Here is a 24,386-nt window from a genome sequence, read left to right on the forward strand (position 1 = left end):
CAAAAACTGCTCCTTAATGTTATGTAGTATTGTTACTTACATCTTGCTTACATCTTGTATTGTTACTTACATCTTGCAAAGGAGATTTTTAATCTCAATGGGACGACCTGGTTAAATAAAGGTTTTAAAAAAAAAAGGAAAATTTTTTTTTTTAAATGTTTTTTATGCTTGTGTTTTTCTCTGCGTCTCTGGTTTGTAAGACAGTACGCCAGACAATATGGTTGACAGATGAAGTTAAAATCATTTATCTCGTGAAGTGACTTCATGTTTTCTCCTTTTGGACCGCATCGTCTTGTCATGTGTTCATTTCACAATGTAATGGAGCTATTGGAAAGGGTGCCCTTTAGCCAGACACTATAACTCACCTTTACAGACACACACTCACATACTGTACATACTTACACACTCTAGTCATTGTATCATTGCCATGCTTGTTCATTTGTAATTAACTTGACGCGCAATTAATTGCCGGGTAACGACAAAGCGGCACGAACCCCCATCACCACGCTGTAATCGCATGGCCACTGGAGCGTGCAGTGAGTGTGTGTGTGTGTATCAGGTGTGTGCACACACCCACGAGCACGTGTGTTTATGGCTCGAAAGTCTCTACCAGACACCGCAGTTATGTGTCGAGGTAACAAGCCTGCCCCCATCTCCAGCCTCACTGTCCCTCACTATCTAAGACGGACACACACACACACACATAACACACACATGCAATGAATCAGACAGCCACGTCAGCTGCATGTGAAAAATAAATGAATTCATGTGCTTACTCAACACAACAGGCCATCAGAAACAAGTTCATTAAAATTGAATTCGAAGATGAAAGCCCATGATTGCTTCAAGGCAAGGCAAGGCAAGGCAAGTTTATTGGTATAGCACATTTCAACAACAAGGTAATTCAAAGTGCTTCACATAAAACCATTAAAAGCATCAAAACACAAGGCAAAAGAAAAGGAGATTTCAAAAACAATTAAAACAGTGTAAGAAATGAAATGCAGTAGTAAAATGCAGAAATGCAGGAACTTGATTAATATATTAATTGAACGTGGTTCAATTAAAGGCGGCAGCAAACAGAAAAGTCTTCAATCTTGATTTAAATGAGCTGAGGGTCTCAGCAGACCTGCAGCTTTCTGGGACTTTGTTCCAGATATGTGGAGCAGAAAAACTGAACGCTGCTTCTCCATGTTTAGTTCTGACTCTGGGAACAGAAAGTAGACCGGTCCCAGACGACCTGAGGGGTCGGGATGGTTCATAAGGTAGCAGCAGATCAGAGATGTATTTTGGTCCCAAACCATTCAGTGCTTTGTAAACCAACAGCAGGATTTTAAAGTCAATTCTTTGTTGGACAGGAAGCCAGTGCAAAGACCTCAGAACTGGAGTGATGTGGTCCACCCTCCTGGTCTTAGTGAGGACTCGAGCTGCAGCGTTCTGAATCAGCTGCAGCTTTCTGACGGATTTTTTACAGAGACCTGTAAACACACCGTTACAGTAGTCCAGTCTGCTGAAGATAAATGCGTGGACAAGTTTTTCCAAATCCTGTTGAGACATAAGTCCTCTAATCCTTGATATATTCTTCAGGTGATAGTAGGCTGATTTTGTAATTGTCTTGATATGGCTGTTCAGGTTGAGGTCTGAATCCATAACTACACCTAGATTTCTGGCTTAGTTTGTGGGTTTTAACATCAGTGACTGAAGCTGAGCGGTGATTTTCAATTGTTCGTCCTTGGTACCAAAAACAATTACTTCTGTTTTATCTTTGTTTCATTGAAGAAAATTCTGGCACATCCAGTTGTTGATTTGTTCAATGCAGTTACCCAGCCCTTGTATGGGATTATAGTCCCCTGGTGACATAGTTATGTAGATTTGTGTGTCGTCTGCATAATTATGATAACACACTTTGTTGTTTTCCATAATCTGAGCTAGTGGAAGCATGTAGATGTTGAACAGAAGAGGCCCCAGTATTGAACCTTGGGGAACACATGTCATTTTAGTCAGCTCTGATGTGCAATCAGCTACAGACACAAAGTATTCTCAGCCCTTCAAGTAGGATTCAAACCAGTGAAGTGCTGTGCCAGAGAGTCCCACCCAGATTTTTAGTCTTTCTAGGAGTATGGCATGGTCGACCGTGTCGAATGCAGCACTGAGATCCAGTAACACTAAGACTGAACTTTTGCCATTGTCTATGTTCAAGTGGATGTCGTTGAAGACCTTAACAAGAAAAAGAGCATTTAAGAGCAAGTATGAAAGAGCATTTCATCTGGCCATTGATGTACACTGAGGTAACGGACACACAGTCACACACACACACACACACACACACACACACACACACACACACACACACACACGCACTCAATGTGCCAACATCTCCCTACATCATAATTTCCATTAATGACTCCACTGTGAAAATCAGCAGCTGTTAAACAGAGCACAATCAATTAGCTAACCCTGCTTATCTGATTAAAAAGAGCTTTGCTGTAAAGCACCATGAGTCTCAACAAATTGTGAGGCCTGTCGGCCCGGAGATGACTCTGACAGAGTGAATTGCAGGGCTGGCGTCAGATTGATGGGAACTACTGTGGAAACCCTCTTGACGAGCTGGAAACAAAATGGGCACCCAGTCAGATTTTCCCTCCAACTTGAAAGGGTTCTTGTGGGATTAAATATGGAGCTTTGTATCACAGCTAAAATCCCAATTTACTGTACATAAGGCTGGTGAAGAAAAAAATGCAGATCGAGGCGTAATTCTGAAGCCTAACTTCACTTTTTACTTTTTTTACTTTATTATTGCGTACACATGTAATATAGCAACATTGTGATTGGCTGCTTGCAGGCACAGCTGGTAAATCATTTTAAAGCCATCTTTTCCCCGACTTACTGGCTAGAACAGAATTTGTAAACCTCACCCTGACAAGTAGCTGTAAAAAGAACAGTGATTCAAAAGCTGGTTACAAGCCGAGTGCCCTGACATTTGATGATCCCCCGGGTGACAGTACTGGAGCTGGATCTTGTGCAAGATGATAAAGTGGCTGACCCAAAATCTGAATCTGAGAATTACATATATCACCTTTGGGTTTCTGTGTCCTCAACTAACTCCAGGCCAGACCAGCCTCTTTCTCATTCTGTCCACTGAGTAGCCAGGCCCCGAGTGCTGCAGATAGACACATCCTGGTACTTTTTAAAGTCATATGTGATGTGGTTTTGTGTGTGTATTTGTGTGCATGTTGTGCACAGTGCTGCGTGGTCGTCTTCATGTGGAGACATCTGTTGCTCGAACGTAATTACAACCTACCCCCTCCTCTCCCTCACCACCAGAGACAAAACTCGTGCACACACTCCTCTCCCTCCTCGAGTTATTCTGTAGCAAGAGTGGTTCGGTTTGGTCACTCTTCCTCTTTCTCTTCCTCTTGCCTTCCTCACCCACGGTAAAAGGTTTCTTCTAGGATGCCACTTTATAAATACAGACTTATGTGGCTTTGTTGTGGCTACAGCCTTTGCCATGCCCTTACACACACACACACACGCACACACACACACACACACACACGCACGCACGCACACACCACAGAGTCTGGGCCATGAAAATGCATGTTTTGTGAATGAGTTCAGGCCCCTTGTGAATTTTTAAGGGCTGTGTGACATTTTGAGTGTAATCCCTGAACAGATGGGCTTTCCCAAAAATACGCAGACACACGTGTGGGATATTCCTTTAAGAGTTTGCCAATACGCTGCTCTCTAATTACTCAATTTAGTCCGCTTTTGAAGTCAGGCCCATTATGTGTTTGTGCTGGTCCGTTTCATGTGTCCACCTGCATAGCGTTGATGCGGTATACTGTAATGGATATTACTGCTTCGTCCACACAGGTGATCCCTAAGGACTACAAGACCATGACCGCCTTGGCCAAAGCCATTTCCAAGAATGTGCTGTTTGCTCACCTGGACGATAATGAAAGAAGGTACAAAACATTTTTGGCTTCTTATGATAGGTTTGCACGACATCCTGCGTGATGCCAGCGATCCAAATGTGCGTGTGGACTGTGAGTGCGCATGTGTGTGCGCTGATAGAGTCATCAATGGGCCATTGTTCCAGAGTGTACTGCCCTCGTGGTCTCTGTGTTGCCTGCTCATCTCATGCGGAGACATGAAAGGGTGAACATGGACAGATGCAGCAGAAGAGGAGGGGTATGCAGCAAAGGGTGGCCAAGGGGGCAACTGGATGTGTCTGTGTTGTGTCCTGTTTTGTTGTCGGTTGTCATGTTAAACCTGTCTGTATGTCAGTATCATGTTGTGTATTCAGATATGGGTGGTGGCGCTCAGATACGTTGCTGAGAAATCAACGGTTATCTCCATAATCATCTCAGAAAGAGAGGGATGCCAATTTCCCTCTATCCCTCCCTTTTTCTTACCATCTGCCCCTTTTCATTGCTCTTTCACATTCCTCCTCTCTTCAACCATCATCTCTCCATCCTTCCATCTGTCCCAGATCTCCGGTGATGGCTGGGTCTGGGCTCTGACAGAGGAGAGGGGGCGTTGTGGGAAAGGCTCTCAGGTGGCGGCCGCCAGCCGGAATAGTGTTTCATTGGCGGGGAGAATCCATTATGCCCCATGGAGAGGAAAACACTGGAGCTTTCCTGTTGGCTAAAAGCCTCCACGGACCAAACCCAAAACACACTCTTTCCAGTCTTTCGTCAGACAATTTACCGTGCTTCCTTGGCACAGGCACGCAGACCTCTGATTGCACGTCAGTGCTTCTGAAGCAGCCCCGAGCAGAGTGCAACATGTGATAGGTCCGGACAGTCTAAAAAAAAAAAACGTACTTGGGTGGCTGATGTGGCAGATTAGAGTTACACCACAGAAATATCTGGCAGTAGACCATAAACCATCAGGTTTTAATGCACTCAAGGCCCCCTTGGCATGCCAAGCAGTGTAATGGCGGCGGCGTCATCGTCGGCCCATGAAACCATGCATGATGTAGAATTTATTCGACTGGCTGTCGTGTTCGCTGTCTCGCTACACACAGCTAGCATCAACCGTTAATGCGGTGCACACAGGAATTCTTGTTGTGTCATTTGTGGGTTAGCAGCGCTGAGCGCTCTTAGCTAGTGAAAACCTTGTCTGATTTGCCAGATCGGACAGTGACATGGCAGATAGTTGGCTGTTCCTTCGTCTAAAACTCTCCACTCGTCTCTCTCTGTCGCTCTTACAGTCGCCCTCACTCTCGTCTGTTCTTCCTCATTCTTCACTTCCAGCTGATGATGCCGGACGGCTGGCTGGTGGTTCGGTCACAGTGCGGTTATGTTTTGCGGTTGTCGCGCCTGGAGCCCCTACCGACAGAAGTGTGTTGATGTATGGCCAATGTGATCCTCCGGGCATTCATGGGGAACTGCACACATCAGCCAGCAGGGCTTTGCACATGGCTCAGTTGCTGTAGAGCACACTACATGCTCTCATTGGTACATTTTGGCACAAAACTTTGACTGAGAAGCTGCATCTGTGACTTCAGCTCATCCTAAATGATCTACAGTATCAGAAATCGACTGTAGCAGTGCATGTTCTTATTACTCCAGGCAAAAAAATGGAAAATTAAGCAAATCTCAGCTTTAGAGTAATCACTTTTGCGTGTTGATGCCTTCTGTCGTGCCATTTATGAAGACACGGTGTGAAGTACATTGGCTTTTTTTGATGTGCCAGAACTGTCAGGGACTGACGCACATTAGCAGATGGAGTCTGATTGCACGGCCGTCTCTCTCTCTGTCTCTCCCTCCTTCTCTGTTTCTCACTCCTCCCTCGTTCTACAAACAGCTGGTTATTTGGGTGATCAGATGTTCTTGCACATGTGGTCTCATTGGGTAGTGACAGTGGTCCATCGCTGTACGGGCCTGTGCTTGACATCAGGGGGTTGGGTCAGTGAATGCATCACTGGACGACAGATGGCCACATGCAAGAACGTGTGATGTCTTCTTTCTCCTGGCTGCTGGTTGGCATTGGCAATATTTTTTTGTACTTACTAAATTATTTGAAACATTCACAAAATGGCTATTTTTGTTTGAGGGTTGAGTGCATGTGAGAAAGAGAAGAAACCGGAGCGCTAGTAGCTGTTCGCGTGTCGAGGAAACATGTTGTGTGATTAGTCACTCAGTTATGTAAGCTGAACTCCACACGGTTTGTTCCCCCATTAGCACGATATTATGCTGTCGTCGTCCCCTTCAGTAATGAGCAAGATGGAAACAATGAAACCCTCTTCGTTTCTCTCATCTCTCTTTTTCCTCTCATCACTCTTTGTCTCTGTAGCTCTCCTTTTCCATGTTGTCTTATCCTCTTTCACAATGTCTTTATGTACTGATCTGCCCTTCTGAGACTCCGGGAAGACTGTACTGGTTCTGTAAGCATTTTTGACAAGTCAACCTTTTCTGCTTTTTCATTTTTTAATTATTTTTGCTTCTGCAGCAGCCATATATTGTGCTGTGGTTGTTGCACGTCAGCATGCATTTCAATTTTAAGACGAGCAGGATATTTCTTCAACTAAAAAAGAACCAGCTAGTGGTATGTATAGAGGGGCATTTAGAGCATGAGTAAAGCCATTTGTTTTCCCGACAAACTCAACACTTTTTTCCTGTGCCACCTGAGCTCAGTTCATGAAAGGTGAGAGATAAAGAAGGAAAGAGGCAGAGAGAAATAAGAAAGAAGCTAGAGAGATGTGGTGCTGTCTCTCTTTCTGCCATGGATTTGCTCTGCTTCATCCCTCTCAACAGATTTCTCTGATCAAGCAAATCCTTCCTATGAACGATATAAATATAACGTTTTCATGGAGACTTAAAGGGTAAAGTTACGGAGAGGTTTAAAAGAACAAATGTATAAAACCTTTGTTGTGTTAAAAGGGTGTAGCAATCACATTCTATACACACACGTGCAAAAACCAGGCACACAAATACCACCTTATCACTACAAAGGGTGACAGGGATTACATTATCATGAGAAACACACACACACGCACGCACACACACACACACACACACACACACACATAAGGACATTCTCGAGTATGCACGTCAGACTGTGTTCCCAGTGAGGCTGCTCCAGCTGGGAGCGTGGAGTCTTTGATTAACACGCCATTCCATATGTCAAACTTTATGGCCTGAACGTTTCTGAGCTCCACCAGCCGTGTGTGTGCGCGTGTGTGTGTGTGTGTGTGTGTATTCCATCTTTTCTCAGCTGCCTGGAAGGGAAACCTTGACACATTTCTGCCGTCCAGATTTCAACTAAACACTGTTTTTATAATTAAAAGGCAGGTTGTTTTGCGAGCTGAGGAGGCTATAGAGATAACGAGATCAAAACAAATAGTTTTCTTTTTCTTAAAGTATTTTAAATACCGGTATATATTATTCAGATTCATCCTGAAAGACACACATTCGTATAGCACTCTTGCATTACATCAGCGTAAATACAGTTAGGAATATGTAGTTTTGCTGAACAAAAATGGTCACGGTTTGTTTACAATACAAACTGTGAGGGAATGAACATACACTGTACCATCCGTCTGTTTATCTCTTTGACCTCGGCTGGTCTCTAAATTGACGTGTGTCATTGTGCGGCTGCCAGCGGGTGGACCCCTCTATTTGCTTCCCATTAGCTGCCATAATGACCTCATTATGATATGCCCACACAAACAGACACACAAGCACACAAGATAAGCTGGGAGCAGGTGTTTGACTTCACATTGCGCCGAGCCTGCTTTACTAACACTGAAATCAGCATGCCACCACCTGTCTCAATACTGTATCCGTGGCGTTATCGCGTTGACTGAAACTATTATGTCACCATGTGGATGTGTGATTATTCCGTTTTGGTTTCAGCTAACTAACAGCACTTAGATGAGAGTTTTCAGATCAAAGGTTTTAATAAGAAAGCGCCATGGTAGATGACAGAAAGAATCACAGGTCGCACTGTTTTGCACCAATTTGGATACGGATATCAAGTTTACAGGTGTGTGTGTGTGTGTGTGTGTGTTTGTCCAGGTGCACCCTCAGCCTATCTAATCCACCACCTCCTCACTGTTAAATGCTAGTTGAGAATCAGTCTTTTAATGCGGTCATTCGCGCTATCGCCTGTTTAAACACACATTCTTTCAGTTTCAGTGTTTCTTATCTAACTTCCTGCTGAAGTGATATGAAGATGTCTGATAGCAGTAGGCCGTGTGCTGCGTGTGTTAATGTTGGCCTGTTTTTGTCCGTTTTTTTTTTTTTTTGCCCACCTGGATAGATGACCTTGATGATCTCCAGCTCTGTTAATGTATTAATGTAACGATGGAGAGAAGGCAGGATGGGACAGACCCAGGAGCAACTCTGAGGTCACATTTAGAGAGAGATTAATTACAGAGGAAGAGCCTAAAGGAAATCTGTCAGAGGTGCATTTATTTTTCCCTTGACACAAACAAATAGATCCTCGGTTTCTTCTGTCCGTATGCATTAGTCTAATGCCCTCATACCGCTAAACACTCTCTCGGGGACAGAGCAGACACGAGAAGCCCTGCTGTCTGTCTAACCACATGAACTGGCAGAGATGAGGGAACCCTGGTTATCTCATTCCTCCAGCTGCCTCGGCAGTGATTCCAATATTCAAAAATAATATTACCATCTGGTAGCAGGAGTTGTTAAACCTCTTCAGTTCAGGACCCCATTGTAAAATTAAGCAAATACAGCACTTTACCGATAATATGTAGAGAACCAGAACCTGATCTATTGAAAGAAAGGAGCACAATCAATCTGCAGTTAAAATGTTACAGCAAAGGATGTAATGGGTTGTGAAGAGGTGGTGCTTACCTCATCCTGCCTGCTTTAATCCCTTTATTAAGAAGCAGAGTAATGAGTTGATGAAGTGACCGATTAGTTGACCCCTGACCCCTAAACCCTGACCTCTGCACCTTCCCCACTAGCCCCTGCCGATGGACAAGGAACATCTTTAGTGTACTGGCACTCTTTGTCTGTGTGTGTGTGTGTGTGTCTGTGTATTTGTGTGTGTATGCGTGTGTGTGCTTAAAGAGGTGTAAAAACAATAATAAATAAATCAGGGAGAGACAGAAAACTTGAAAAAGCAAACAAAAGCGAAGTGAAAGACACCAAAAAGTGCCCGAGAGAGATCGTCTCGTGTTCCAGAGGAAGTTTATTTAAGGCCTGTGTGAAGGGACAAAGCAACAAAGAGGATGAGACGTGAGATAGTGCGCTCTGCAGCCGTATCAGATGAACACAGCTCTCATCATCACATCTGAAAGCATTTATTTGAATCAGGTCCCAGATCAATAGATGTGGAACTTGAGCTCTGTGCTCCGGTGAATGGCTTCACAGACACGCCGTTTCTAAAATGAACCGGTAAAGGCAACGCTTTTTTTTTGGTCGGCTATAAGAAAATGCACAGTTTTCCATCGCTACTTCCATCTCCATCGTCATGGTCATGTACACCAGTGAGACTTAGAGCGTGCTGTTACCACGAAGCAGCCCCTAGGGGGTGTTTTTGCCACACACTATCTATATCAACTATCTCTTCAGTCACAGCCTCTGCTAGTCAGCCACACTAGTCCTTGTCCTGGACACAAATATATATACACACAAAATGTGTGCGCCCACTTGTCTTATGTAATGTCCTTCCTGGCAGTTAATAGCGCTGGTGAAACAGGATGCAGTGGCCCTGAATGGATGGCTGTTTGTCTCCCACCAAAATCAGTTTTTCACATGCTTTTGGAGTGACTATGACTTTTCTTGTCACTGAGAGGACCTTTCTCTCTGTGTGTTCAGGTGGCCGACTAGTTTAACTGTTTAACTGCGTCTGTGATTTGTATTTTATGGCGGGCTGTGCAACAAAGGCATGAACAAAACAGCAGGGTTGTGTTGTGCGTTGTTTCGTCGATTTGTTTGCGTGTATGTTTGTGTTTCCTGTCCTAACCCGATTCCCTCATTGACTCTCTGTGTGTTCTCATCCTCGTCTCGTCCTGAGAGCGTGGTGGTCCTCTTTTTCTCCCTTTTTCTCTTCCTGTCTTTCTGCCTGTCTCAGTCACGCAGGCTCTTTCACATCTACATCCACACTCACATCCAGTCCCTCCCCCACATTCATCTCTCCGTCCCCTGCATGGCTTTGTGCTGCTGCCACAATGCCAGGGGCCAGGCGATGGGGTCACTCTCCACAGGAGAGCTGCAGGCCTGACTAAACCGCGACCATCCAGTGCACAGAGGACTAACAGGCCAGCAGCCTCACCTCCCCCAGCACATACATCTGTCCCTCAGCTCAGACAACTACACCTTTACGCCCATGCAAACCACAGCCACACAAACATTGCAGGAAGTTCATATATGTACATGTATGCTTGCAAGCTAGTGCAGATAAAACAGACTCAAACATGCACTTTAACAAGTGCACACAGTTACACACACAGCCGCACATATTGCTGGAAACTTTTGTCCTCTCTCATACCCTCTGCTGTGCTTCAACCTATCCCCTGCTGCCTCTTCCGCCCCCTGTCTCCTTTCTCCATCCTTCCCTCCATCCATTTCTCCATCCAAACGCTTTAGAAAGCAGTGAGTCATGTCGTGGTGTTAGTGTCTGGAGTCCTTTAAGTTGTGTTTCCTCCTGAAAGGTACCCCAGAGTCTGTGCAGGACAGTTTTCCAGCTTGCTATGATTCATCCCTGCCTTTCCAGCTGCTTATGCCATCAATGTGAGTGAGTGAGTGAGTGTATTTGTGTGTATGCATGTTATCCCGTTCGTGAATGAATGTGCAGGTACTAATGTGCAAGCTGTCTGACTGATGCACATGAATGCTTAAACAATGTATGTTTCTGTACAGGTATTCATGTAGGATGCATGTGCATTTATGTCTGGCAGTGAAGAGGACAAAGGGAGAGAAACTAGCCTCCGATTTTAGATTTGAGCAGCAGTTGGATCAAACAGTGGGAGAAGTAGCGAATCACCTCAATCTCGCCATGATCTCTCCCAACAAAAAAGCCGATTAAAAATCTCTGTACGCACTTAGAAGCTGAGACGAGTGTGTGCGTGTACGGTGGTGGTAGTGTCTTGATTAGGAGCGACTCAGGGCGTGAACATGGACAGTGGCACGTTTCATTTCAAGTGAATGAATATGTAGGGTAAATGTGCGAGTGTGCATGACAGTGACTTCCTAGCCAGGCTCTGCCCCTGCTGTGAGGACATGGGTGTTCCTGCAACCCTTCATAGCTCAGCCAGGTCCAAAGCACAACCCACACATGAGCCGGGGACGACGGAGCAGCCATAGCGCCCGACAGAATAGCCTGGCTTGGCCCATGGCCTCCTATTGTATACATCCCGTCTGCTTTGTCTACACTACTGAGATAGGTTCCAGTGTACAGGCACAGACAACAGTCCTGTTATAGCGTGTTATTCTCCCATGACCTCGTTGGTTTGTGGGTGTCACTCTGGTTGAGTTTCATTTAGATTAGAGGTGCTCAGCTCATTTCCATGCTTGAGAAGTTTGAATGTGTGATGTCTCAAAGAGCTTGTGTTATAGAATTTAGGTCATCATAGAGCAATGTGGCTTTTTTTTTAGGTGATTAGACTCACGCTGTTGTCTAGTTTCCTACAGTACATACAGTGACTCAAACTTTCAAGTGGACTCTCAGCTTCAGGGCTGCATGATTTATTGTATTTAAATTGATATTTATTGTTAAAACATCACACATGATAATGATTCTGCTGTATTTGCAGTAGCAGGGACATCCCCCCCCCCCCCCCCCCAAAAAAAAAACTTGTTTCATGTTAATGAGAGAAAGGGAGAGAAATTTGGGAGTGAAACAGTTACAAAATTAGCCGTCAGAGAAACATTAACATTCAATCTGTTATTGATTTATTTTTTTGACATTGGTTTCCTCCCACTTTTTCAAGAATTCAGAGTGTTCAAAGTCAAAGGAAGGCGGTTTGTTCTTTGTTTGTGATATTCTGTTTTGTCGTCTGTGCTGTAATAGTGGGATGGCATGCCTCAGAAGTCTAATGTCTTGAAGCTCAGCCATTGAAGTGAAATCCAGTAGTTTCAGCATCCATAACAGGAGCACAAAGAGAATGCTTTTTTTCAATTAAAAATGTTAAGAATTGTATCCAGCAACTTTTCGTGATTGTAATTAAATGTTATTGTTGTTCCAGTCGAATGACGTTTCCAGTTAGCACGTTGCTAACATTAGCACATTCCATGGTGTTAGCACATTGTACACAAGGTGCTAGTTGGTTGCTCAACACTCTCCAGGTCTGCAGGCTGTGTGTCTGATGAAGCTGTCTGTTTATAGCAGGGAAGGCTTTACGTCAGTCAGATGTCAGCTATTGAATGTCAACTATTTCTCTCTCCTCCAAGCACCAAGTGCACTTCTTACCTCACTGCTCACAGTACTGGTTGATGGGGTTTATGCGCACACACACACACACACACACACACACACACACACACACACACACACACACACACACACACACAATGTACAGTTTTAGCCTGCAGTATTATACACAACACAGCATAATGTGCTGTGTTGTGTAAACACCTCTCAGGTTTAAACTCCAACAAAAGACGATTTGTGTCCCGATCTGCTTCTCTAATGCTTATCTTGTTCTAGTGTTTGTCTTCCGTGAGGTGGGAGTGAGGGAGGGAGGGAGGGAGGGAGCGGAGGGGAGGGGAGGGCGGAGAAGAGGAAAAGACATGCCCGCGGGACAGCGGCATGTCTTGTGATGTTTAGCGACGTGCCAGGATATGTGTGTCTGTGTGTGTGTGTGAGAGCGAGAGAGAGAGAGAGAGAGAGAGAGAGAGAGAGAGAGAGAGAGAGAGAGAGAGAGAGAGAGAGAGAGAGAGAGAGAGAGAGAGAGAGAGAGAGAGAGAGAGAGAGAGAGAGAGAGAGAGGCACAACTGTTGGCACCTGTACACAATATACACAGTTATGCATTCAGTTAAATAACTGTTTTTATTTTATCTCTGCACATCAGATGAGAATGTGTCTCTCTCTATGTGTCTCTCTGTTTGTCTCCTTCCAGTGACATGTCCCCTGTAGACACATAAGAGCGGTAGAGGCTTAGTTCCGTCAGCGCCTGACTCAGCCTGACCCCTTTTCTCTCTAAGTGGAGGAAGAGCTCGCTTTTTCCTGTCCTAGGGCAACAAACATCAGAGGCAGAGGGGACTTAGGAAGTGAAAGTGGTCGTTTTGAAGTGTGTTCTAGACCGACAGCATGAGGAAATCGAGTCAAAGTGAACCGAGGGGAAAAATAGAGACGTGAAGCTTTGGTCAAGTCAATCAAGAGCATAGACGTCTAATCTCTACTGAACTATTGCAAGAATGGAAAGAAAGGGAGAGGGAAGAATGGGAGAGACTGCATGGTCGGACATGTTTGCGATGTTTTGAGGCTGACATCATGGCTGCATCAGCAGGTGGTGTGCAAAACAGCCTTGTCACACTTAATACACACAGCAGTCGGTCAGGAGGGAAGCAGGGAAGCTCTAACCATGGCACCAGACGGCCAGCAATGTAGTGTTGAGATCCAGCTGAATGTGTGAGTCAGACGCATTTCTTAATCCTCAAACTCAAATCGTTAAGAGTATTTATAGACACGATACAGGACAAAAGGAGGAAATACATGATATGGGCTAACTCTACTGTAGTACAGGTACTTTGCTTGGGAAATGATTCAGCTATTCTCTGCAGTGGCATACAATAACCCTCTGATTTTAAACATCAAAAGATTCTGATGAGGCGTATATTTACAATCGAGATCCTGTCAAAGTATTTGGTGTTTGTTCCCCCGCTCTGTAACACATCCTCATGTCTCCTCACATCCTCCTATCAACTGCCCCCTCTTTCTTTTCTCCCTCTTTTCCTCCTCAGGATGGTCCTTTCTTCCGCTGCCATGCACCTCATGCCTTTCACCTCCCTGATGCCAACCTGAATGTGTACATGTGTGTGTGTTTGTTCCAAGTCACGGCGGAAGAACGAGAGAGTATGAGAGTGTTAAAACTTTTGGAAATTGTTGTAAAGAAAAACAACGACTTTGAGCTTGAATATGTGAGCGTAAACAGCTGTCTGGTACAGTGTGAGGAAAGCAGTGGTGCTCCAGGTACTGGGCATGTGTAAGGGTGTGACAAGGCCGGATTGATCTCTCATGAAGTTGGCGTTGGCAGGCGAGCAGAGTCCAAGGTGCCGGTGCCAGTTCAGTGGTAGTTCAGTCTGATGTTTTATCTGAGGACGAGTGCTTCAATTAGGCTCAAAGGTTTGAGGAAAGCCGTGTCAGTTAGTCTTTCCCTCCCTCTCTGTTTTACAAGCTATTGCTTATGTTTGCTTGAAACATTGTCGGCATTTAAAAAACATCAGCAAGTGTTTACCTCGGAGCAGTCGCCACAGTAACACGGGCTCCTGGAGGTATTTCTTCATTTGGACATCTGACGTCTCGGACGGTGCTGGATGGTTATTGGCAAAGTTTAGAGGAGGATTGTATCAAATGTAAGAGGTTCAATGTAAGAGTGTTGGAGTTTATAGAGGTGGGGTGTCACATCATCAGCTAAACACTCCCCACAGTTTGCTGACTGCTCTGGTGTGTATTTGACGAGGCTCAATCAGTTCTCTGGACACTTTTGCAAGGTTAGAAAACGTTGCATCTCCTCAAGTAGATGTTGCACTTTTATTGTGTAACATGTCCGACAGAAATTGGACATGTGCACCTTCGCCACTGCACTGGTGGTCTGATCGCAGGTGTCAGCAGCAGTGTACAGGTCACACAGATCACCAGCACCGGCCCTCAGGTGCTCTGGTACTCTTCTACACTTTGTGGATACAGGAGGCAGTCGGGTTCACACCCCTTATAAACCCACCAGGCCAGGTGTGTGGGTTTAACGCAGTGTGCTCCCTTGCCCTCCATTGGTTTTAAATGTCACTTCCAATATTTAATGACACAGCTTACTCAAGCTAGAACTCTTTAGACCTCAACGTATATAGACGTTAGCCTCCATTAGATCTTAGATTAGAGACAGAAATATCAGAGTCAGAGGCGCTTTTAAATTCTATAAAAGATTTGAGAAGTTTGTAGTTTGCAATGGACAATTTCAAAGTAAAAAAAACAAACTCTACGTTTGTTTTGGAGCGTATGATGTTTATCAGAGGCCCAAGAACCAAAGCCAAGGGCAGATTGGGAAGAGGTTGAGTTTTAGAAAAGTGAGGGTTCTCTTTGTCCTCGGCTGGCCTTGGCCTCCTCTCTCCTCTCTCCTCCCACATTGTTGACCATCTCTAAGTGGTCATTGCCACCAGCCGTAAACTGTTATGTCCACCTGTAAACCTCCAGGACCGCCTCTGTGCTGTTGCCTGTACACTCAGTATAGGCCAGACACATCGGAGGACCTCGTAAAATCACTCAGAAATAAACTCAACCATACTTTAAAAGAGGAGCAGAGGGAAGATATACAATGCGCATAAAGATAAGAGTGTGTAGCTTTGGTATTTTTTGAAATATCTATAAAGATGACAGAAAAAAATGATGGTACCGCCACAAGCTACAGAGAGAAATATGTTCCCTAAAATGCTTTGCTTTTTGGAGTATGTTTTGCCTTCTCAATATGCAACGCCTGTCATTGTCTCTGCTGCTTAGACGTTTGTGATGTGCAAAAAGAACTCAGTTTACCCGAAAAAAACCAGAATCAACTTGTCTGTTTGTCCCAAGATATATGAATGTACATTAACAGGAATTCAAATTTCTATTAACAGTAACAGTTATCAAAAAATATCATGAAAATTCATCTTCTCTCAAAAAGCTGTTGTAATATAAAGTATCTTGTCCACCGCTATTGTTGAAAATCATCATTTTAGTTTTAAAAGTCGACGCCGGTTGTGATTTGGTGGACAGAGGGGCTCTTTGTGGTGAGTTTTTATTAAGGAAGACGGATCACTCTCTTGGAGTTTGGAGGCCGATGTGAAGTGACGGGCAGCAGCTGGCATGGCCCGGGCCCTCCGTTTTTTCGCGAAGCCTTTAGGGAGAGACAGGGCACGCGCCAAGAGCTTTCATGTCATAAATATCCTCCCTGAGTGCTTCAGTGCAGTATAATTACACCTCCTTCATCTCTCCCTTTACTCTTTCTTACTCACTGTAATACCACTGCCTATTGTCAGCGGTGTGTGTGTGTGTGTGTGTCTGCATTTGAGTGTGTGTTTATATGTGCATATACCAGGTTATGTAATTCGGTGGTTTTAAAAAAAACGAATGTCATTGTGTCCTCACTAACAGCTCAGTGGGGTGAGTTGGTTGTTCCGTGTGAGTAACATTGGCTGCTTGTGCTCAACTTTAAACTTTCAACTGTTGCTCTGCTTAGTCGGCCTCATAAAGATATTGTCCATCTCACTGTGATATACCCATAATGCGTCGCGCAACAGGCTGGTAAACAATTCTGTTAACCTCCATCATCTGTGAAAACCCAATTCATTTTGTCGTGCTTTTTTTTGTGAGTTTGCGTGTGCTTTTCACATTGCGCTGACTCGTCACAACTCTTCACCTGGCAGCCAAACAAAAGGCAGTACAGTCGCGTGTGTTTTTTCATACAGCAACCTGCCGCTGGCACTACAGTACGTATGCAGCATCGATTATTTTTAACAAGTCACTCAGGAGCCTGAAAACATACGGGATGAAACCTTTTTACGTGTTACAGGTGTATATTTGTGTTTGTGTTGTCAAAAAGATTGAAGTATCGATAGATGTCGATTCTGAATATTTGGAACAACAAGTTGAACCAAACACTGCTATTTACCTTTCAATAAAAATCTAAAATCGTATGCCCTTAATCGCTCCCTGTGGTATCGAAAATGACACTGAATAACATTGTTTTTCCAGGTATTGTAATGAAGTTAGAGGTTCCAGTATCATGACAGCATTTGCATGTGATTCTGCTGTTCAACAGATCATTGCTACCTCGTATGATTCTCAGTTGATCCCTGTTGGGATTGTTTCTGCTCAGCATCTCACCCTGCTGCCTCTCTCAGCCGACAAAACATATATCAACACATATTCCTCGGGCCAGTACTTATACCGTGGAATTTTGCAGACTTGTGAAACAAAGACTCTTGTTCTAATCTGCCAGAATAAGCAATCTTAATGACTATCAACTGTGTTCGGGAAAATGAATCCTTCAAGCACTAATGGCGTAAACACTGTGCCAGCCAAACCAGTGGCCCTTCTCTGCCAAGCCAAGACACAACATGGAGAGCCGGGAAGTTCCCGTATGCGGCGCAGTTGTTGATTGTTTTGGTTATTGCTAAACGTCTTCAGACGAGTGTATTCTGGATGGGTTCCCCATTAAGGGCTTGTGTAACTCAACATTCTGCGGCCCATTTAGTAACGCAAAGACATGGCGGCACGCTGCTGTGTTAAAGAGCCCCTTGGTGCTAATGGCGTAATGGCAGTGCTGAGGTAGTAATGTAAGAGATACAACTAATAAACAGCCGTGTTGTAGGAGAGAATAAGAGGAAGGAGGGACGAGGTGAGGTGAGAGAGAGAGGCAGAACAACAAGCAATCCAGCTAAAACAAGCAGGCCTGATTTCATTTCATTAAAGACTGAAATCCCCCAAGCTAACCACATTTTTATGGGCGTTTGAGAGCAATAATAGGCTGTTGCTGCGTCGTTGTGTGCATGTGTGTCAGAGAGAGAGCGAGTGAAGGCGCTCATAAGCTTTTCCATTCATTCTCGCACAAACAGACGCCTACATTTGTGTCGTACAACTTGCAACCGGACGTGGCAGATACATTTTCTTGTGACTTGATTTGTCTGACTACAAAAAAAGAGTTTGATGTTGAGCACAACACAATGCAATGCAGGGCACGACATAAAGGTGTCTCTGCGCTCTAATTGCATGTTGATAATAACTCCAACCACGACTGCATCTTTTGGCATCATCGGTTTCTCCCTTGAACTTAAAACTGCTGCTTCACTCTCACTCTCTCTCTCTCTCTCTCTCTCTCTCTCTCTCTCTCTCTCTCTTCAGAACAGCACATCCATTGTTTGGGGAGGGGGGGTGCTCTGCCTTTATATAAGGTCAGACGGGCTACAGGTAGCAGAAAAGACAAGATTAATCACTTCATCTGGGACAGGCAGGGGTGTGTGTTGGGGGGGGGGGCGATAGACCGAGAGATGAGGGAAATAGGTGGGGCAGCGAGAGAATTAGAGGGAAGAAAGGGGTAATTGAGAGGGGAGAGGAGGAGAAAAAGTGACAGGGAGGAAGTTGGGGATGAAAAAAGGGAAAGAGGGACAGGTAGAGACGAGAGGAAGTAATTACCTGCATACGTGTCTTTGTCGAGCTCACTGATGCATTCAGCGGGAGGCAGGGCATGGAAAGAGAGAGGTGGTCATGGGTAATTACCTAACCGCAGGTTCGCTCACCTTTGATCCTCTCGCTATGACTCTGTGTCTCAGGCTAGAGCCTCCTACTTAGCTGCGTGATGCATCATCATCAACAGCATCATCATCACCACTGCGAAAGGGCTCATGCAACCCACCCTGAGTTAGATAGCACTGAAATACATTTAGTCCCTTATAATATATGATTTTAACATCATTCATGTTTGTGGATTTTCAATCTGTATTTTTACTCGATTCTCAAAATGACTTTCTTCTTTTGCTATGGTAATTATTACACATTATTAGTTATACGTGACCAGCTCCCCGAACAAACAGACTCCATGTCGAGAGCAGGTGGTCACAGATGTGGGGAGAGTTGAGGGCACTCTTGCAGATGTTGCTCTGACTAATCACCATCAAAGCGAGTGAGTTTGTGTGTCATACGAGAGTGCCAGTATTCATGTTTTTATCGAGAATGCCCATGCTCAAATATGTTGTTGTACTTGTGTGTGTTGACATGCACAACTGCGTTCTGGTTTCATGCATAGTACCACGTGCATATGTGGAGGCGGTGTTGTGTATGAGAGTACCGAAGTGTGCCTGTGCATCTTTTAGCCCGTGCTTTTACACTTCAAAGAGAAAGTTTGTTCTTATGTTTACGATTATGTGTGTGTGTGTGTGTGTGTGTGAGTCAGTGGCCAGCTGCATTGCACAGGGCCTACCTGTGGGTGTAGTTGGCCCAAATCCACCTTCTGAAGTCCGTTCACTTCCAAACTGCTTAATGGCATCCTCAGATCTTTCCCCAAAATCTGTTGACCTTTAGTTTTTTCTTTTTTTTTCTTTTTTGGCGAGAATCATGTCAAGCAACACTTTTATGTCTGTAGTGTGCAGCAATGTGTGTGTAAACCTTTTCATTGTCGAGTGCTGCCGAGTCTCGTGTACTGCCACGAGCACAGACATATTCAATGCCCACACATTATTTTGTACAAACCTGCGTGTTTTCATCGGCAATATGCACTCAGACGCAGACACACTGGATCATCACATTCTGTGACACACATGCATATTCGAGAACGGGCTCAAACTTGCCCCACATTCACTCAGCGGGTCTTGTACGTCTTTGATATTCCTGACCCTCTTATTGTTTTTTCTATATTTCTCTATTGGACGCGTGGTATGCAACTGATTCGATAAATATAGCCTGGAGGTGCGAGACAAGCAGAGAGGAAGGATACAGAGTTTTCTCTTGTCCCAACACATCTCAGCGGCGGAACTTTAATCTAGTGAGGCTTCATGCATTTAAACGGCCCGATTAGGAACAGTCTAACAGGCGCTTTTCCTGCAGGGCTGAAACAGAAATTATGTGCTTAGGCACAGCCAACATTTTGTTTGTTTTCTCAGCGCCTCTTTCAAAAGATGGACACGGGAGATACGGGCTTTGATAATGCACTGACACAACACAGAGTCACGTTCAAGCCGATGTTCGGTACTAATACGATGTAAAGATGCAGAGAAAGTGGCAGAAGCGTTGCAATGTTTGATTTGATGTTTGGGACTTACATTGAACAAAGTTCAGTCCAAACACCAGTAAAAAATAGATAAGTACTAATAATGCCATTGTCAAAAAAATCCACTTGTTTAATTTATGGTTTAATTGTGGTTGATTTGTTGTAATAAACCGCATATGATCTTATTGGCAATACGTCTGTTCGTTATGACGGTTTTAACTGAAAGTAGTGGGTGTTAGTTTGGATGTGGACGATGAAGAAAAAATCTGTTGTGCACACATTCAGGTGGGTGTGTTTAGTGTGTGTGTGTGTTTGTGTTGGGGTCATCCAGAGTTCTCAGGCCTGTCTCTCCGGCTCTGCTACCGGTTGACAGAGTCAATACAGTGGCGATGGCTGCCCTGTCTTTCCCCAGCATGCCGCTCTCCCTCGGCACAAACGTTTGTGTGTGTGTGAGTCAACAACTCAGAAGATCTCTGGGGTAAATTACCGTAATAGCATGTATGTTGGAAATAACCATGTTCTCCCTCCTTCTTTCCTTTCCTTGTCCCTTCTCCTTCCTCCCTCTCTGTCTGTTTCTCCTCCAGTGACATATTTGATGCCATGTTCCCAGTCACCCACATTGCGGGGGAAACAGTCATCCAGCAAGGTATGTGCAACTGTTTCGTTGAAGTGAATTTATGGCATCAATCCGTGGAGTAAATCACAATTTGAGTTCCAGTAATTAATAAGCCTAAAATATCTGGAATGTGACTACGTGTTTGAAGTTTCTGTGTTTCCATTCCTGTCCATTTGCTCCAATTCTTTATTTTGCTGTTGGTGACGAAATCAAATTGGCAGCAGAGTGACGCTTTGTCGCTCCTCCCACCTGTGTGCCATGCGCTGGCCGTACCATGCAGTCAGAGCTTTGCCTGCCTTGGTCGTTGCGTTGCCATAAAAACAGGGCCCCTTTCCTTCCCTTTCCCTCTCTTTGCCCCACTCGCACCATCAGTCTGCACTAGATGGCAGGTCCCTCTTCTCACCACAGTCATCAAAGCCTTCACTCTAGACATCCCTGGACTTTGAGGGAACACAGAGCTTAGCAGGGCCAGACTGTATTTTTCCAGTGGCCCTCACCCCAAACGCCTATCACATACAGACATAGACATGTTTAGTCACATATTTAAAACACACATTCTCAGAGACAAATGCCCACTTTCAGATAATGCTGTGTTCACACATGCGTACAATCCCATAGCCTATACTTGTGGAGCATACCATACAAACACACACACTCTCTTCGACATGAAGTGAAGTCAAAGTATCGGCTGTTTGGACACACACTCGCTTTGTCGCTCCCACCCACTCCAAGACAGCATCCAGAGGTATATCAGTCCTAATTTGGTGATAATAAAGTCTAGCTAACTGTGTAGGGCACCCGGTCCCAGACAGCCCATTGTTATATACACTATATAGAGTATGGTATACAGTATATAGGGCGTTGATGTCATTGCTAATGTCTGGACTACTGTACAGCTTAAAAAAAACACCCCAGTAACTGGCCCATCCCACATTATTCAGACACAGCTTAAACAAAGGGAGCATCATCACTGTAATCTGTTTAATGTGCTGTATCAACTTCATTTCATCTGCTGTTTCTGACATTTATAACATTTTTCAGTTGTCAGCGATTGCTTCTCTGGTTCAAAGGAAGATTTTACACGTGATTCCAAATTTGAAATAACAATTTTCAACATGAACTCTGTTTTGAAAGATGGACGTGTCTGACTTAGTGGTGCATCATGCAGCATTGTGGGTAAGAAACGCCTCAGAGGCTGAGGATGCAACCCATGTTTTCCTTTTGAGCAAAGTCAAAGAACCGTAACAGTGTTAACGGCAATTAGCTTGTGTTTAAACGAGGCCACACTGAGTACACCTTCTCGCCTGTGTGTGTGTGTGTGTGTGTGTGTGTGTGTGTGCACGTTCTGGTCAAATATTTGCCTGCATTCTCAAGCATAGGGGGATTGAAAGGGCACAAAACAAAGACTCCACCAAAAGTGTGTCTGCATGTGTGTGTATGTGCTTCAATGTGATAAAAGACAGGAAGAGTAGAAGAAAGGAAAGACAGAGCGAGAGGGAAGCGAAAGAGAGATAGTTGAGATGAAAGAGCGAGAGAGATAGAAGAGGGCCAGGTTGCAGCAGGTTGTATGTATGTGTGTGTGTGTGTGTGTGTGTGTGTGTCTGAGGTCTCCACTGGGACAGACCATCAGACAGACAAGGAGCGTTTTGTGTGGCAAATAGAGCTGTATGATTAACGAGCACTCTCCACTCAGTATTAATTAGCCGTGTGAACTCCTGTGAACTTTACACACAGGGTGCTCTCAGCCTTTCAACTCTTCAGGTGAACATACACACGAGAACACACAATGCACACACACCACACACGCATGCATACTTGTGTCACGTAAACTCGTGCATCATCACCCGATTGTACCTCTGAATGGAGTTGCATTTGTGTGTCATTGCAAGAGTGAGCTGCAGGGAGAGCTGCACAGTGCTCTCGTATGTGGCTGTCAGGCCCTTTCCGTAATTTCCCCTGAGCCCCGTGTAACGGATACCATAATTAAAGGAACGCTTCACCATTTTTCAGCCTTATCTCCAGACTAGATGCTTTTAGTGGACATCAACCGACCAGATCCCATGGCTCTCTTCAAGGGTTAGCTTTGAAGGCACAGCATGCCCCCCGTCAATGACACAACAGGGAACCGGTCAGCAAACCAGACAACATTTTGCGTTGCCAGTCATGCACATTTGAGAGCGATTAGTTGCAACGGACCAAGCCAGTGAGAGATGAAGGAAACGCAACACAACAAACAAATGTAGAGCTGTAGCCACTGTGGATGCATGTTTTGTCTTTTCGACAAGCAGACGACAGGCAACTACGGCAACTACGACAACGAAATTTGTGTCTGTGTCAATTTTCTGCATTATATTGCTTTACATTGCATTGTGTGTGTGTGTGTGTGTGTGTGTGTGTGTGTGTGTGTGTGTGTGTGTGTGTGTGTGTGTGTGTGTGTGTGTGTGTGTGTGTGTGTGTGTGTGTGTGTGTGTGTGTGAAAATGTGTGTTTAGACGTTTCTGGATTATTTTTGTTCCCCAGCTCACAGCAAATGGTATTTCAAGTGTTTGACAAATGATTTTAATCTCTTAATGCACCTCTTTATGTTTCATGGTTGAAAAGTTCTCCTTTGAAAACGTAAGCAGGAAGTGGAAGTAATAAATAAGTGTAAGCTCCTGGTACCTTTCCTGCTTTTTGTCCTGCTCTTTCACAAACCCCTGTGTTTCTCCTTGTCTCTCCCCTCCAGGCGATGAAGGAGACAACTTCTATGTGATTGACCAAGGTGAAGTGGACGTAAGTGGTTGACACGGAGAAGCACACACACACTAAAAAAACGAATTTCTCTTCAGAGTAACTTCTTTCATTTTTTGTCAAATTGACTAAAACAAATAATAAAGGGAATTCTAGTGTGCCAATATTTTTTATATATATATTTATTCACCTGTTTTTAAGGCCAGGCCATACGAAGGGTTTTGACTCAGTGGGAAAACCCAGCCTTCTCCACTCATGTTGACACAATGTTTCCCCCTAACAATGGACAGGTTGTATTGGGTTGCCCACATGTTTTGTTCTCTTCAAAGTTCGGTTCCACTCTGATGGCAATCTGAACACGGCGCTAGAGTCCAGCGCACTGTGAAGGGAGCCAAACTGCGAGCGTCTTTTGTCTTAGCGAGCCAGACGCAGAGCGATAGAGTTAAGTGCAGAGATAAAACAGGAGCTGACGGAAAGTTAAACAGGAAGTGACCTTATCCGCTTACAGCGGTGATCACAGACACGGCGGGTGAGAGGAGAGAAGCAGGTTGGCAAGCTCGGCCGAGCGTGCCTCATCGGCCCACCTGAGAGACGGAGAGACGGAGTGTATAAACACTGAGATGGTGCCTTGATAGAGAGACTGCGTAGCAGATAACTCTGGACAAACGCTGCTGCTTTGGCGTCCATTGTTTTGGGTGATGTCTCGTCAAATGCGATGAGATAAGTTACTGGTGAAAACAGTATTGGTTGTTTTCTACAGAAGGATAGCTTGTGTGCACATCCATTCCCAGTCAAAGACGAGGCACAAGATAGGAAATTCAGTGAATGAAGAAGCTGAGAATATCTGCACACTGGATGATATCTCCTCAACTTTATTAGACTGAACAAGCCAAGTTTCAACCTTCAAATGCAACTTTGCCTTTTTCAGTCTTAACGAGATGATTTGTTCACAAATTGTCCGGATATTCACTTCTTTTTCCTTCCATGTTTCTCTTTTATTCAGCTATCTTCAGCGTTTGATCGTCTTGCGTAAGATCTGATATTCAGTTTGTGAGAATCGTACTCTCACAATAGAGACAAGATTATTCTGTAATCTGTGGCTTGTCTCTTTGAGTGTGCAGCTGTGTTGAAGCCACTCGGTCTAGTTGGTTGTAGCCGCGTTACCTTT

General features: G+C 44.6%; 1 protein-coding gene across 2 annotated transcripts in view; it reads left to right on the top strand.

The window, feature by feature from the left end:
- prkar1b (protein kinase, cAMP-dependent, regulatory, type I, beta) overlaps positions 1 to 24,386 on the top strand; it is a 57,761-nt gene that overhangs the window by 14,182 nt on the left and 19,193 nt on the right. For both annotated transcript variants that reach the window (XM_079282265.1, XM_079282266.1), the window contains 3 exons: positions 3,871 to 3,962; positions 20,458 to 20,519; positions 23,214 to 23,260. In XM_079282265.1, coding sequence (XP_079138391.1) covers positions 3,871 to 3,962; positions 20,458 to 20,519; positions 23,214 to 23,260 — 201 coding nt within the window. The remainder of the gene's footprint in view (positions 1 to 3,870; positions 3,963 to 20,457; positions 20,520 to 23,213; positions 23,261 to 24,386) is intronic.

Source organism: Melanostigma gelatinosum (genome assembly GCF_949748355.1).
Source record: "Melanostigma gelatinosum genome assembly, chromosome: 13".
NCBI lineage: Eukaryota > Metazoa > Chordata > Actinopteri > Perciformes > Zoarcidae > Melanostigma > Melanostigma gelatinosum.